The sequence below is a fragment of the Lampetra planeri genome, chromosome 63 (genome assembly GCF_965212315.1).
Source record: "Lampetra planeri chromosome 63, kcLamPlan1.2.h2, whole genome shotgun sequence".
Taxonomy (NCBI): domain Eukaryota; kingdom Metazoa; phylum Chordata; class Hyperoartia; order Petromyzontiformes; family Petromyzontidae; genus Lampetra; species Lampetra planeri.
The window spans coordinates 3213661-3230879 of NC_136169.1; the positions used below are offsets into that span (position 1 = coordinate 3213661).

The window sequence follows — 17219 nt, forward strand, 5'->3', positions numbered from 1 at the left end:
TCTACGTGACTTTACCGAAAGAACCAAGAAGATGAATCCCTGCAGTCACGAAAGCTTTAAATTGAAATTTAAATAAATACAATTACAGTTCCTTCTAAGGGAAACAAATACCAATGAATAACAATTGGATGATTACCAATCTATATAATTGCAATACCCTCCCCCTCTTTGCCTCGAATCACTGCACCAGATTGAATTGAATTAAATGATGACGTCACCCTGATGCTGCTCTATTTAAGACCGGAAGCAACAGGAGAGCTTCACCATTCTTGCCCGATGAAGCTGATTGTAATTATCAGCGAAACGTCGTTACTACTCAAATTTATAAATGCTGTTGATTCTCTCTTCAGCACACCGGTGGGCTAAAGAAGTGAATTATTTTGTCCGTTGAAAAACGTGACACATTTTTTTACTGTTTGGCCGTGTCGGGTGGTGGAGGGTTACGACACATTTATAAATAACGCGATCTGACCCAAAACCCTATATTATGATGGAAGTTCCCGTGAAATATTCTGTCCCCCGCCCCCCCCTTCCCGTGACGTTCTTTTCGAAGCGTCATCTGAGACACGTCCCTTCCACAACGGTGGCGAGATCTTGGCGACCTCGCCTGGTAGTCAGGTAGTCGTGGGTTCGATCCCGACCCTGACGAGGCCTGCTGTGCATGAGGAGTTTGCGTGTCTCTCTTCCCGTGGCCAACTGGATTTTGCTCCGGGTCGTGATGCATTTTTTTACGTGATGCATTTAGAGCATTTGTCTGCTCTAAATGTCCACGCGATGAGCCACTTTGTCGGGCTATCATTTGTGATAGCCAGGTTGCTTCTGAAAAATAACTACACAGCTGAGTGAGTCTTACCTGGTAAAACAAAACATTATTTTAGTTTAGTCTATCCGTTTGTGCTGTGAAAGCTCCAGAGAGCCATTTTGCCTAGTCTTGTTCGCTGGCCAGATTAATGGTAGTAGTGACGTTGATCGTGGTGATGATGATGATTGTGGCAGTAAAGTTGATTGTGGTGATGATAGCGGCATTGATTGTGGTCGTGATGCTGATTGCCGTGATGATGTTAGCGACGTCGATTGTGGCGATGATAATGGGAGTGATGTTGATTGTGGTGGCGGTGATGATGATGGTTAGAGGACATTGTCGTCGTGATGATGATGGTAGTTGACGTTGGTCGTAAGCGGTGGTCGTGACGACGACGACGATGATGTTAGCGACGTCGATTGTGGCGATGCTGATCGCGGGGCGGTATCGATGGCGGTGTCAGGAGCGCCGTGCAGCGGAGTGTGCAGCTCATCCGCCGGGCGAGGCTGTGGCGACGGCTGGAGCGACCGCGCGACTACTGCACCTTCTACAACCGCTTCGGCCGCTGCAACCGCGGCGACGCCTGCACCTTCCTGCACGACCCCGACAAAGTGGCCGTGTGCACGCGGTGAGTTCGTGGTGCAGATGAGTCCCCGATAGGCGCGGAACCGGTCCGCTGCCGTGCGCCGATCGCTGTGCTGCTGTATTTTGGCTGATGGTGATGTAACAGTGATGATGACGGTGATGATAACAGTGATGATAACAGTGATGATGACGATGACAGCGATGATGACATTAACAGCAATGATGACAGTGATGATGACAATGACTGTGACGATGACGATGATGACGGTGACATTGATGATAATGACAATGACTATGACGATGACTGACGATCACAATGACAGTGATGATGATGACGATGACGATGATGGTGATGATGATGATGACGGTGACATTGATGATGATAACAATGACTGTGACGATGACGATGACAGTGACGGTGACTGACGATCACAATGACATTGATGATGACGACGATGACCGTGACGATGACGATGACAGTGACGGTGACGGTGACAGTGATCACGACCAAGAAGAAGACGACGACGATGACGTTCAGTGCCTGACGTCTCGTGGCCCACCCGCAGGTTCCTGCGCGGGACTTGCAGGAAGACGGACGGGACCTGCCAGTTCTCGCACAAGGTGTCCAGAGAGAAGGTGAGGCAGACTCCTCAGCAGCCGCCCCGTCGGTCGCGGTGACCCACGGGGCGGTGGGGACGTCACCGTGACTCCGTACGGCACCGCGTCGACTGTGCCCCGGGTGGTGCTGGCGGTGGTGCTGGCGGTGGTGCTGGCGGTGGTGCTGGCGGTGGTGGTGGCGGTGGTGGTGGTGGTGGTGGCGGCGGCGTTCATGATGAAGTGACGACTTGTTTGAGAAACGACGCGATGGGGGGGGGGAGACATGTTAACCGGGGTGTGACTTAACCCGATTGGGTGTAAGCCACGTTGAAAACATCGCCCCCCCTTAGGCCACGGTGACGTCATCGCCCCCTTAAGCCACTGTGACGTCATCGCCACCCTCAGTCCACGGTGATGTCATCGCCCCCCTCGGGCCATGGTGATGGCACCCTCTAAACAGAGTGTCTTGAGACTCGGTGTGGCTTTCCTGGGTAAATAAGTAAGTATGTGTAGATCTGTCTATAAATAGACGTATAAATTATCCGTTTTGGCTCGGTATAGAGGTTTGTGTGGAATCGACCCAAGAGGCAGCAATAGCAACAGGGCTTTAGGGGGCATGTGTCAGTTTGGGTGCGGGGGGGGGGGGGTGGGGGGGGGGGTCCTGGCTAATCCTCAGCCCGGCTCTTTGGCCACTTTAGCGGCGAGCGATCGCCGCCGGTGGGGGGAGGTGGGTGGGTGATGGTGGCAGGGGTGGCGATAGAGAACCACCACACGCCTCCTCGGCATGGTACTAGGCCCCGCCCCCAGTTCTCCCCGGGGAGGAATATGATGCTAGCTAGTGGCTTGGGTGAGGTGGAGGGGGGGGGCAGCAGTTTGTGAGACAGGGGAGTCGGGGTGGGGGGTGTCCAGAAAAACAAGCCTCTGACAAATGGGGTGCGTGCGTGGCACCGGTCGCCTGCGGTGTGAGCTTCAAGCAAATCGGTTAAGATTGCGGGCCAAAGTGAAGTTCTGGCGTTCGCGATCAAACCCCCGCGGCGCCCCGGGTAGTGCAGCCGTGCCTTTACCTCCCAAGCCCGCCCGCCCGTGCGCCCCAGCCAAGCCCGCCCTTGCTGTCGGACCCGTTCCTCGGTGGGTGGCGCAAGGCACCTTGCGGCTGCCCCCCACCGCCCCGTCCAAAAATAATTGTGGGTTCCTCGAGACGCCCGCGGGTGTCGCTTACGGGCTCGGTGACGCACGCCCACCTCTAGCGTTACTCGCTCGGCCGCGCGACCCTGCGGCCTATCCGGGGCGAGCGCCCGGCGCCGGGTTCATTATTGCCGGCCCGTGGAAGGATTGAATTTATCTCGCGGCGACGGCGGCGGCCCGGCTGAGCCAAGAAATGAAAGCAATTGTTGTAATTGTAATGATCTCGTATTCTGAACGGTGGGAAGATCTGCCGCCGCATGCGGTTCGTGCGCCAGCGACCCGGGAGGTCGCCGGTTCGATCCCCAGTTGCCCGCCGCTCCCCACGTCGAAAGCCAAGCAACGGTTTGAGCCTGGCGAAGCACCGGAATCGGTGACCGCCGTGCCCCTGAAAAACAGGCGTCATCGGACGCTGCGGTGGCCGCTTTGCGGGCGGCAGGGGGCAGATGCGGCGAAAATCTATATTTTTTTTGTTGCACTACGCTACGCTCTTGCGTCTGTGCTGTTCGCCTGACCATTGGGCGCTGCAGCGGTGAGATGTTAACCACCTCACCTGTATGCAGGAGGTCGTGGATTCGATCCCAACCCTGACGCCTTGCATATTTGAAGTTTGCGTGTCTCAATCCCCGTGGTCGCGTGGATTATCCTGCGGGCCCTCTGGTTTTTCCAGCCACATTCAGAATCAACGAGCGCTTGAACACACGTGCGAGCGCTCGTGAACGTGCGCGTGCCACACACCGCGGCTCGCGGTTGGAGGGCATGGGGAGAGGTGGCGGGCGAGCGATGGCGGCGGACCGGTAGTGTGGCGGCAGCGGTGGGCGGCGGCAATCGGAGATGACAAGATCAGACTCAAAGTGAATTCTCTGGTGCTGTGCCTCCCAGACAGACGCGGGGCCCTCTCCTTGGCAGATGCGGCAAATACTTGGGCGTTTCCCCGCCCCTCCCTCCCTCCTTTTTTATTTTTTAAACGATCAGACGAGAAAGATGCTCAGTCTTTCGGCACTTTACTTCGTTCATCATGTCGTTTGTTTGTATTTTTTTTATTTCAATTTTTTTTGCTTATGTGCTCCCTTTTTTTCTATCAAAGATATAACGCGGGTTTCCCCGTGTAACTTAGTTCCATTGTGTGTTACTGTGTTCATAGACACCAACAAGAAACACAAATCACCCTCGAAAAACCCATCACCAGATCCCCTGCTGCTGCGCTACCAGCACCATAGCGGCGAAGGCACCTCCCTCCCTGCCTCCCCTCCCTCCCTGCCTCCCCTCCCTCCCTCCCCTCCCTCCCTCCCTCCCTCCCTCCCTCCCTCCCTCCCTCCCTCCCTCCCTCCCTCCCTCCCTCCCTCCCTCCCCCCCGTCACCAGGACGGAGGGTCAGGAGGAGGGAATTTTAGCGTCGACGATCGGTCGCCTCCATCCGGTGGCGTAGCACCGGGGGCCTCCCAGCTGCCCACAATCGCTCTTGAGGCTCCTCGCGGTCCCACGGTCTGGTCCCCACGCACCCGCGGTTCCTTTTTGGGAGGGCGCTTTCCAAAATAATGTGGGGTGGAGGTGGGGGGGGAGGGCTGAGTAGGGGCGAGAGGTGGGGGGCGTTTGTTTTTTTTGGCTTGCGGTGGTGGGGGGGGGATGGTGGTGGTGGTGGTTCGCTTGCTGTGTGTTTCCCCCCCCCCGCCTCATAAACCCCCCACCTACAACCGATGCTCGCCAGACGTCGCAACCGGGTACCCGATACCCGTACCCTACCCGATACCCGGCTACCCGTACCCAGCCGGGTACGGGGTACCCGTTTGCGAACCTGGTGCGGCCGGATACGGGTACGGGTAGACCGTGAGTCACTGGTGAGTAACCGTTTGTCACTCATTTCCCAACGTCTTGTCTCTTCTCACAATTCAAGTTCCTAGAATCAACCCACCCGCGCCTGCAACGTGGCTTCATCCCAGAGGTCGCAATCAGGTACCTGATACCCGTACCCGTACCCGGCCGGGTACGGTAGGGTACGGGTACGGCCGGGTACGGGTACCCGTTTGCGACCCTGGTGTGGCCGGATACGGGTAAGGAATCAAAACCCGTTTGCGACCTCTGATGCTCGCTGTGGGGGGGGGGGGGGCGCGCCGCGGTTGCTGGCCCCGTCGGCGGCGGCGGCGGCGATGTCCATCGATGTTTTCGATTCCCCCGTCGTCGTTTTTTTGTTTCGTTCCGACGCCCTGCTTGATTCGAGGATTTATCTCGTTTTGTGCCATTGACTGCTTTCGTCCCTTTTGGTGACCCAAAGTCGGACTCTGGCCGTTGTTATCTCAGCTGGTGAGGCCCCTTTTGAGCCAAACAGCTCTGTTACAGCCCACTAGCGTCGGCAGTGGTGGCAGCTGCAGTGTGCACGTTCTCTCCGTAGTCGCGTGGATTTTTTGCCCCGGTTTTTTCCCTCCGCATTTCCACGTGATGACAAGCCCACTTCCGTTGAGCTTATCATCTGCGATTGCCAGGGTCGCTTCTTGAAACAAAATCTACGTAGCTCAGTAGTGCCTTGCCTGGCAAAAATAAAAGTGTAGTTTAAAACTAGATTCAAAGCTTTCGTGACTGCAGGAGAATTACTCTTTGGTTCTTGCGGTAAAGTCACGTAGAAAGAAATTAAATAATAGAATACTATTATTATAGTATTATTTCATTTAATTTCTTGATACGTGACTTTACCGAAAGAACCAAAGTGTAGTTTTTTTCCCCTTTTACCCCCTCTCCCCCTCCCTCCCCCCCGCCTCCTTTTATCCCCTTATTTTTGTCATCCTTCCCCTAAGCTTCCGCCCCCATGTGAACGTCCGTGCCCTCGCTCGCCATCTCCACCTGACCGGCAGCCCAACTTCTCCCCCCTGCTTTAAACCCCAGGGGGCACCAAGCCTTGGGCTGTTGCCCGCGGAGTTTCGATGCCTCCTCCCCGCCGCGTTACGCTTTGTGCTTTGCACCCGGGGTTTGCGTTAATATAACAGAAAAATCTATATTTAGAAAAAATGCTAAAGCGAAGGGAACTTGACGATGACATTGATGATGACATTAACAGTGACGATGGCAATGATAATGAAGATGACAGTTACAATGACAGTGATGACGGTCACGGTAATGATGACGATCACAGTGACGATGACCGTGATGATGACGATGACGACAGTGACGATGACATTATCTTCGTCTTTTTGTCGGCGTGCGATGGCAGATGCCTGTATGCTGCTACTACCTGCGCGGCGTGTGCAGCAGCGCCGACTGCCCCTACAGCCACGTGAAGGTGTCGCGCAAGGCCGAAGCCTGTGCGGACTTCCTCAAGGGCTACTGTCCGCTCGCCGAGAAGGTGAGAGGCTCGTTCGCCCCACCTTCCCCACCCCCACCCCCGCTCACCCTTCCGCACCCGTTCCCGTCGTGCTCACCAGCCTTACTACCCGCCTCTTCCACACGCAGGTAAAGCAAAAACTTTGCATTGTTTTATCAGGTAAGGCTCTTTTACAGAAGCGACCTGGCCACAAATGATTGCCCAGCGAAGTGGATTATCATCTCGATTTAAAGCTTTCGTGACTGCAGGGATTCATCTTCTTGGTTCTGTCGGTAAAGTCACGTAGAAGGGAAATAATAAAATAATAAAAATAATTCTCACGACATTTCGGCCACAACGCAAGCAGCCGTCCTCAGCGTCTGAATAACCAAGAAGATGGATTCTCATCGCGTGGAAAAATGTTTCGCAGCCAAATAACTCATCGATTCGAAATGCGGAGGGAAAAACCGGAGGACCCGGATGAAATCCAACACGACCACAGGGAGAGATCATGCCGACTCCAAATACACAGGCATCAAGCTTGGGAACGAACCCACGACCTCCTGCATACCCGGCGAGGTGGTTAACATCTAGGCACCGTTGGCTACCTATGGTCTCGCCTGTGGGGCTAGCCGTGCCTACATACGGCAGGTAGAGGGGCTTTATCCTCCAGGTTAGTGTTGAACCGCCACATTGCAGGTCACGGCAACACATCCGCTCACCCGCTCGCTCGCTCCGCCTCGCTACGTTGTGCAGATCACACAACATGCTCGAAGATTCGCTCACTCGGTCACTCGGCTGCTCACTCACCCTCTCACTCATTCACTCGGCCACTCGCTCACTCACTTAATCCATCTTTATCTGACCAGGTAAAGCCCACCGAGCTCTTTTTCAGAAGCGACCTGGCCACCCGCAAGGGACAGATCAACGAAGTGTCTTATCACGTGGACATCTATAGCAGCAAAATCATCCAAATCGAAGGGACAGGTGGAGATTAGTCCGCACTTTTCCCGTGCCGCCGCCTTCTCGCAGCAGAGCCAGCAGTTCGGCTCCTCCTCCCAACGCCCACGGGACGGGAGTTTAGGGACATTCGTGTGGTGATCCACCAACCCTCGCTGCTTTCCTCCACAGCGCTGGGTCACGGGCAGCCACACGTGCAAAGAATGCATCACGAGCATGATCAAAAAAAAATTATCCAGGAATTGCTGACTCCTCATCATCATCGCATACCTAATAGGTCCATTCCCTCTGCGTAAACGGCTCCCTTTGGCTGACACCCAAATAAATATCTCCCTCTCTCTCCATCTGTCACAAATGTTCCTAAATGCCCGGGTCATCCTGACCGAAACTTCGGGCAATAACTCATCCACCCCAGCCTGGTCTCAACTGGCACTTGGCACACTGGGACAATGCCACTGTGGCGCTGAAATGGGTCACGAGCATCAATGGCCATGTGATCCAGAGGTCCGGCAGTTGGATTTCATCTCCCCGGCGCCCACTACCCCACTCACCCACCCGCTCACTCAGCCACCCACCCAACCACTCACCCACCCACTCACTCACCCACCCAACCACTCACCCATCCCACCCACTCACTCACCCACCCACTCACCCAAACACTCACCCACCCCACTCACCTACCCGTCCACTCAGCCACCCACCCAACCACTCACCCATCCCACCCACTCACCCACCCACCCACCCAACCACTCCACCACCCCACCCACCCACTCACTCAACCACCCACTCACTCAACCACCCACTCACTCACCCAACCACTCACCCCACCCACTTACTCACCCACCCCACCCACTCACTCACCCACCTACTCACTCACCCACCTACTCACTCACTCACCCACCTACTCACTCACTCACCCACCTACTCACCCACCCACCCAAACATTCACCCACTCAACTACTCACATGCCAATTCGTTACGAGTGCAGCACACGGGTGTGTTGGAAAGTAAACCCGCAACATTTACAACTGGAGCACGATGTTTCAGCAGTAATTACAACCAGCATCGTCAGGCGGCAGCCAGAATTGTACGATTAACGAATTGGCATTTTTCGTTTATGTGACAATCCTTACTAATTGGCTGTGTCGGGTAGTGGGCTCAATGACACATTCATATTTACGCGAACCTCTTGTGCATCTCCAATCGTTTCCCGTGAAGTTCACGCATCAGTGACCCCACGCGGTGCATTGATCATCATCGTCGTCGTCATCTTCAGCCGTGGTCGATCTACTGCTGGATGAAGGCCTCCTCAACCCGCGCGAACGATCCTGCGATGTGACGATCCGCCCGGCAGCTGCTCCCCGCACCCGAGCCGATCTCATCATCGCTCCGTCTCCTCCTCGGACGTTCACCGTCGTTCCCCCCGTCCCCCCCCCCCCCAACTGCTTCCCGCCCCTCCTCGACTGCCCCCCTCCCCGCGGTCGTTCTCGACCCCCCCCCCGCCCCGCCCCCCTCCAGCGTACTCTCCCGGGCGTCCGCCGTCCGTGCGCCGTGACGCCGCGTCTCCCGGCTAGCCCCGGGCTCCGCTCGATTCTCCCAACGCTCCGGACGACGACGACGACGTTCAACCTGCACCACCGCTTCCCCTAATCGGCGCATGCCCCCCCCCCCCCCCCCATTTCCCGTCCCTTGACGTAATTCCGAGCGATCATCATGCCCCCCCCCGCTCCCCCCCCCCCCCCGTCGCACTTATTTCTACGCCTTGGCCGAGGCTCATCTTTCTCTCTCTGACAGCGGCGGGGGGGGGGGGGGGGGGGTTGGGGGGGGGGGTTGGGTGGGGGAGGGTCAAGAATCAACACCAGAAAGGCACCTGGCATCAGCCTGACCTATTTACTCGCTCGCTCTCATTGCGCCCCTCCTCCACCCCCACCTCTCCCACTCTCACCAAAAACGGCCCTCGCTTTTAATAGCCCGGTCGGCACCGGCCAAATCGCTCCGGCGTCTTGGAACGCGGAGTCCTGTCGCCTCGCCCGGCGGCAGAGGTCGCAAACGGGTTTTGATTCCTTACCCGTACCCGGCCGCAACAGGGTCGCAAACGGGTACCCGTACCCGGCCGTACCCGTACCCTACCCGTACCCGGCCGGGTACGGGTACGGGTATCGGGTACCCGATTGCGACCTCTGGGATGAAGCCACGTTGCAGGCGCGGGTGGGTTGATTCTAGGAACTTGAATTGTGAGAAGAGACAAGACGTTGGGAAATGAGTGACAAACGGTGACTCACCAGTGACTCACGGCCTACCCGTACCCGTATCCGGCCGCACCAGGGTCGCAAACGGGTACCCGTACCCGGCTGGGTACGGGTAGCCGGGTATCGGGTAGGGTACGGGTATCGGGTACCCGGTTGCGACCTCTGCCCGGCGGCCTCCGTGGCAGTTGCGCTGAAGCCCGCCACCGAACCTGTGCAGGGCCCCCCGGGAGCACCGGCTCGACGCTTCGAACTTGCCGGCGCCGCTCGGGGATGAGCTGGCGAACGCTTTTGGAGTCGCGCCAGCCAGCATGTGCAGATGTTTGTATGTACGCGTGTTCGTGCGTGGCCCTAACCGAGCTAATCGGAGGGGCGGGGGGGCGGTGGGGGGGAGGATATCAGTGTTACGTTTGGCAATCGGTTTATGTTGGGTCGGATAGTCTTGTAGGTCCAATGCAAACAAAAATTGTGTCCGTAGCCCTACAACACCCCATCCCCCGCGGCAGAGGCGATCGAATCAAGTTGCCGCGCGGGCGTCGGGGAATCGTCGATGGGGCCCGCTTCACGGTTCGGCCGCTTCGTCCGTGCACGCGAGGTTGAATGTTGAACTTCTTTCGTGCCGTACGTAGCCAACCGTGATGATTGGGGGGTGCGGGGAAAGGATAACAACGCTGAAATGCAAAAAAGCAGTCCAAAAGGAATGAGTTTGCCAATCTAGATGATGATTTTAAAGTGCATAGCTCCAGTGGCTTCCTATATTGGAAGGAAGAGCATTCCAGACGGCCATAGCGTTTTGATGATTACGCTTTGTTTCACCAATTGGAAACACATTTTGTTTTGTTTACTTACCAGGTAAGGCCCACTGAGCTACGTAGCTCTTTTTCATAAGCGACCTGCCCACAAATGATGGCTCAACGAAGGGGCCTACCATGTGGGTACTTGTAGCAGCCAAATACCGGAGGACCCGGAGAAAAATCCACGCGACCACGGGGAGCGAGAGAGAGAAAATATGCAAACTCCCAAATATACAGCAGGCGTCGTCATTGTCGGGATCGTGCCCACGATCTCCTACATAATGAGGACAACGGCTTTTGACTCCCCCCCCCCCGCCCGCCCCCCCGCCCCCCTAAAATGTGGTCATTATCGCCAAACGGGTCGCCGAGCGGGTTACGGAGCGGGTTGCCGCTCCGTAAGCGTTGCGGGGTCGGCTGTCTTGGGAGCGATCGTAATCCAGGGATCAGGCTCGTCAATCTTGATGGGTCTCTGGGGACCAGCCACCATTTGCTTTCTCACCACCTCCTCCTTCTCAACCTACACCTCACAGCTGAGAGGGGCGTGAGACCCTGCCTGAAAATTGCCCCCCCCCCCTCCCACACGCACACCGACCCCAACGCACACACCGTCCCCCCCCTCCCCTTACCCACCCACCCTGCTTTCTTCCCAAGCAAGAACGACGCTAATCACGGAGCTAATTGAAGTGCCGAGCGTAGTTTGGGGTGGGTGTAGAGCGCTCGCTGGCCGCGCCAATTATAAAACGCCGTTTGTTCGTTTGAAATCTCTCCGACGGCGGGGGGCACCCCCCCCCCCCTCGGGCAGAGTGAACGGCCGCCGAGATTGCGACGGAACTCGGCCCTCGCGCGGCCGAGTTAACGATACTGGCGTTCGAGCTTATATTACGGACTCGGTTCCCCTCGTGGGGGGGGGGGGGGGGCTCCTCGGTTGAAGCAGCGATCCGGTGTCGCGGCTCTCCTCAGCTGGTTAACTGTAACAGCGTCAGCGGCCTTCCTTCGCCCCGATTGTATTTAAGCAGGGAAAGCCGCTGTTGACAGCTGTTGCGGGTTCTCCCTGTGTGCGTGCGTGTCTTTTTTTTTTGTTCGCGGGAGATGTGTATATATATAGGCTTTATATTTTGTTACAACCCGGTTGTTGTTTACGCATCGCAGCTACGGTCGAAAGCGGCGGCGTGGTGGCTGCTGTCCGTCATCATCCCGAGCCCTTGTAACAACGATCCAAACGCGATTGAAAACTTCATTATCAAGTTAAGTTTGCTCTCAGGGCTGCGATTACATTTTCCACGCGATGAGCAACTTTGTTGAGCGTTCGTTTGCGGTGGTCAGGTCGCTTCTGAAAAAGAGCTACATAGCTCAGTGGGCCTGACTCGGTAAAATGCAAATATAGTTTAAATAGAGCTATTACAATGGTATTATAAGGATGACATGGGTGGATCACATCAGAGCAGCATGGACCAGGCTCACGCTGGAGCCGACAATGAGGTTAGCAGAAGATACAAGTCCGTGGCGAAGGATTGCCCATGGTGCGGCCAATCCCCGGATCGAGGATGACCGAAGACAAGGCAGGAATGATGTTTAGAGTGATACTTAGAGGGGCGGTGATGTGGCCACTTGCAGGGATTCGAGGTTCGTAGGGAGGGGGGGGGGGGCGCCCTGGTTAGTGCCGCGGTGGCCAAGCTCACCTGTGAAGAAAGAGCTTTATAGTGGGCCTCACCTGGTAAAATAAATGAAATGGTTTTCTGTTTTAACGGCGTGGCCACCTGGCCGGATGCGCGGGAGAAGCCATCGGGCAGCATCGGCCGATAGGGGAACTGGGGTGGAATTCGTGCACAGCGTGCTGTGCGCCGCTGCGGTTGGGGGAAATTGCGCCCCATTTCATAATAGTTGCGTCGGCCAGGCAAGGTTGTTGATTTCGCCGCGCCAAGATGAAATCGACGAGCGGTTGGTTCCACGCCTTGTTTAATTTCGTGCCATGGCAAAATAATAAAATTATAAAAATATAGAACAAAAAAAAATTATCACGACGTTTCGACTGCAACACAAGCAATCGTCATCACCTGATGATGATCACCTGATGATGATGATTGCTTGTGTTGCAGTAGAAACATCGTGAGAATTAAATTTTTATTACTTTGTTATTTCCCTTCTACGTGACTTTACCGAAAGAACCAATAATAACAACGATAATTGTAATGATCCTAATAATTGGCATAGAACGTTTGCAATCCCTCACCGTTGTAACTGAATGGCGCCTTGTGATTAATTACGATCATAGCGCATAGGCAAAACGCTGGTACCCCAGTTTCAACTCTCCGGCCTCTCTCAGCGGAGAGGCGTCTCTCTGTCTCGTAAAGCAGCGCGCCGCGGTACACTTTTCATCGAGGCGTTTGTCTCTAGTTGTCTCTCCACCCCCCCCTCTCTCTCTGTCGCATGTCAAGCGCTCGAGTTACAAACCCATCGTGCGGTCGCCGTGGTGAGAAGCGAGCCGATCACTTTTACTTTTTCCCAATTATAGAGGCGGGCGGTCGGGCGGGCGGGCGGGCGGGCGACCGGGCTAGCGTGTTAGGGTTTGGCGGACGAGCGAGCAAGACACAAGTTTAGCCCGGTGCGCAGGGAGTAAGGCAGGGGATGCGTGAGTGTGGGGGGGGGGTGGGCGGTGGTGTTCGTAACCAAAGGCGCTGGGACACGGGGGTCGCCACGACGCAACAGCTGAGGGTTCCGGGGGTCAGGGTCAGTGGCCAGGTGTTTGTCACGTGAGCTGCCTGGGCTGCCAGAGGGTCGCCCAGCCTGGGGATATGGGGTGCAGGAGCAGGGGGACAGGCAAGGGTGGGTGGGTGGGTGGGGGTGGAGCAGCGTGGTCGAGGTGGTGGTGCCGGTCGTTTTGTTTAAATGTTAAGAGGATCAAAAAGCAAACTGCTTGATTTTGAAACACGCGGTAGCATGCCGCCCACCCCCCCTCCCCCGCCACCTGCTAAGAAACTACGGCCACAGACCGTGCACGTGTGACTCGGTGGATGGCAGGCCCTTGCGCTGTGACGATGGCGCGAATATCAAATGTACTCGCGTGCGATAATCGTTCTCGTCGCCCGTCATTATTGTCGTCGTCTCCGCTCCTGCCGTCGGGCCAATCGTGGGCGTAGGGCGCTGGGGGGAGGCGTCCCCCCCCTCCCCACCCCCGTCTTGTTTTTGGCGAAGTCCTCAGCGGTTGTGCGGTGGCTTCCGGGCCGTCGTGGGGCCCACCGTTCACCTCCGACCGTGGCACACCGGAGGTCGTTGGGTCAGATTCCCCGCGGGCCCCCCCCCCCCCCTCAGCTTCTGGACTCTCACTCTCGCCTCCCGCGTCGCTTGTCGGCGTGCGAGCACGGACACGCGGCTCGGGTTTCCCTTTCTCCCCCCGCGCCCACCACCACCACCACCACCCCTCCCCCGGTGCTTCTAAAAGGAGTCCAGGTCCCAGCGCTCCGATCAGCTGCTGCTCTCATGCCCCCCACACCACCACTGACTTCCCCCCGCAGCCGCCACGCGTCTCGAGCCATGTCCCCCCCCCCCCCCCACCTTCACTGCCACCTTCAGAAGTTGCCCGTTTTCTTCTGTACCCCTACCACCCAGCCTTACTCGCTCAAACCGCTCACTCACCCTCTCAACGCAATCACTCGGCCATTCACTCGCCCGCTCGACTCGCCCGCTCGATCACCCGCTCACTCCCTCACTTAGTCCTCACCTCAGCCCCCCACTCACCCGCTCACCCGCTCACTCACCCACTCACTCACTCAGCCGCTCACTCCCTCACTTAGTCGTTCACTCAGCCGCTCACCTCACCCACTCACGCAATCACTCGGCCATTCACTTGCCCGCTCGATCGCCCGCTCGATCACCCCGCTCACTCACGCACCCCCTCACTCAGCCGCTCACTCACTCACCCACTCACTCACCCGCCTCACTCACCCGCTCACTCACGCACACACGCCACTCACTCACTCGCCCACTCGCTCACTCGCCCAACCCGCCCCGCTCACTTGCCTTCTACCCTCCATCTCCTTCCAAAATCCACCCCCCCCCACCTTCCTCCTCCCAGCGCCGAAAATAGAATGGAGGGAGGTGCTCGAGGGATAGTGTGTTACATCAGCCCCCATTGTGGGGGGCTCCGCTCCCGTTACGTCAGCCCCCATTGTGGGGGGCTCCGCTCCTGTTACATCAGCGCCCATTGTGGGGGGCTCCGCTCCCGTTACATCAGCGCCCATTGTGGGGGGCTCCGCTCCCGTTACATCAGCGCCCATTGTGGGGGGCTCCGCTCCCCCGTTTACATCAGCGCCCATTGTGGGGGGCTCCGCTCCCGTTACATCAGCGCCCATTGTGGGGGGCTCCGCTCCCGTTACATCAGCGCCCATTGTGGGGGGCTCCGCTCCCGTTACATCAGCGCCCATTGTGGGGGGCTCCGCTCCCGTTACATCAGCGCCCATTGTGGGGGGCTCCGCTCCCGTTACATCAGCGCTCCATTGTGGGGGGCTCCGCTCCCGTTACATCAGCGCCCATTGTGGGGGGGCTCCGCTCCCGTTACATCAGCCCCCATTGTGGGGGGCTCCGCTCCCGTTACATCAGCGCCCATTGTGGGGGGCTCCGCTCCCGTTACATCAGCCCCCATTGTGGGGGGCTCCGCTCCCGTTACATCAGCCCCCAAGGTGGGGGGCTCCGCTTCCGTTACATCAGCCCCCATTGTGGGGGGCTCCGCTCCCGTTACATCAGCCCCCATTGTGGGGGGCTCCGCTCCCGTTACATCAGCCCCCATTGTGGGGGGCCTCCGCTCCCGTTACATCAGCGCCCATTGTGGGGGGCTCCCGCTCCCGTTACATCAGCGCCCATTGTGGGGGGCTCCGCTCCCGTTACGTCAGCGCCCATTGTGGGGGGCTCCGCTCCCGTTACGTCAGCGCCCATTGTGGGGGGCTCCGCTCCCGTTACGTCAGCCCCCATTGTGGGGGGCTCCGCTCCCGTTACATCAGCGCCCATTGTGGGGGGCTCCGCTCCCGTTACATCAGCGCCCATTGTGGGGGGCTCCGCTCCCGTTACATCAGCGCCCATTGTGGGGGGCTCCGCTCCCGTTACATCAGCGCCCATTGTGGGGGGCTCCGCTCCCGTTACATCAGCGCCCATTGTGGGGGGCTCCGCTCCCGTTACGTCAGCCCCCATTGGGGGGCTCCATTCCCCCGCTCCGATTTTTTGCCGCTTTTCGTTTTTATTTAGCGCTCGGGCCGCGATCGTTGTGGTTTTATTCCGCTCGTGAAAAATGTCGGTGTTTGTTCCGTGGCTGACGGTGGAGTCGGGGGGGGGGGGGGGGAGTAGGGGGGGCAGGTGGCTGTGTGGGGGGCCGTGGGGGGCTAGTTCGTCGCTTTTGTCTGCGACCGCCGTCTGTGGTTTTCCCCGCGTCCAGTCGATGACCATTCCGGGGGGGGGGGGGGGGGGGGCAGGGAGGTGGGGGGAGGTAGTGGTTTGATTTAAACTCTACACTAAATGATGTTTTATTTTACTTTAAGGCCCCCACTGAGCTACCTAACTCTTTTTCAGAATGGGACCTGGCCGTCACGTGATAGCTCAACGGAAGTGGCTTATCATCGCGGCCAATTACTGTTAACGCGTGATGATGCGTTGATTCTAAAATGTGGAGGGGAAAAAAACCGGAGGACCCGGAGAAAAATCCACGCGACCACGGGGAGCGAGAGAGAGACACGCAAACTCCAAATATACAGCAGGTTTTTTATTTAAAACTTTCGTGACTGCAAGGATTCATGTTCTTGGTTCTTTCGGTAAAGTCACGTAGAAGGGAAACAATAAAATAATAAAAATATAAAAAATACAATTCTCACGACGTTTCGACTGCAACACAAGCAATCATCATCAGGTGTGAAAAACACAGCTGTGTCGTGAGAATTTAATTGTTTTATATTTTTATTATTTTATTTCCCTTCCCTTCCACGTGACTTTACCGAAAGGAACCAAGAATAAACAGCTGGTGTCCAGGTCGGGATCAAACCCACGGACCTCCTGCGAGGTCATTTAAATCTCACCACCGTGGCGTCCCTTTGCGAATGCGCTCTGGGTCCCCGCCTCGTCTTCCTAGCCCCTGATGTTTGTATGATTCCGTCCCCGTCTCGTTTTGTTCCGTCCCGTCGTTGTCTTCCAAATGTGGACCGTGACGCCAGATGCCCAACCCGCTCTTCTCGCGTTTGGGACCCGCCGTGAGCAAGAAGTTGGTCGTGGCCAAGCGCACGACCGCAGAGTTAGCCGGGGCGGCCTGCCGGATTCGAACCTCTGCGACGACACGAGCGCCGCTGGGCGGCCCTGTGTTCAACCGTTCATCGCACAAATGAATTGACAGAGCGCGTCGATGACAGCCAAAACATCCTACAGTGATTTTTGTCACACGAATGTATCTTCGAGTTTCGTTTTGTGTTTTGTGTGCGTGTGTGTGGGTCGCCCCCGAGTTCTATTCCCGCTCACGGCCAATGACAGTGGCGAATATCTGAACCGTTCCTGGGCCTCCCCCAGGGTCTGTTAAGGCTATTCGGGGGCTCTTTGTCGTGTGTGGCGGGCGGTGGCGCAGTGGTAACGCCACTCCATTTCGTTCCCGGCGACCCGGAGTTTACAATCCCCGCTCACACGGCCAACACCAGCGACGATTACTTGAACCTGTCCCATGCCTCCGCCTCACCCCACTAGGTCGGCTCGGCCTCAAACGAGTCCGCGAAGGCTTCACGGGGGATCCTTTTGTTT

General features: G+C 57.1%; 1 protein-coding gene across 1 annotated transcript in view; it reads left to right on the forward strand.

Moving 5' to 3' along the window:
• LOC144736872 (uncharacterized) overlaps positions 1-17219 on the forward strand; it is a 37772-nt gene that overhangs the window by 13220 nt on the left and 7333 nt on the right. The window contains exons 8-10 of the mRNA XM_078619529.1: positions 1266-1430; positions 1954-2023; positions 6368-6499. Of these exons, the coding sequence (XP_078475655.1) occupies positions 1266-1430; positions 1954-2023; positions 6368-6499 (367 nt within the window). The remainder of the gene's footprint in view (positions 1-1265; positions 1431-1953; positions 2024-6367; positions 6500-17219) is intronic.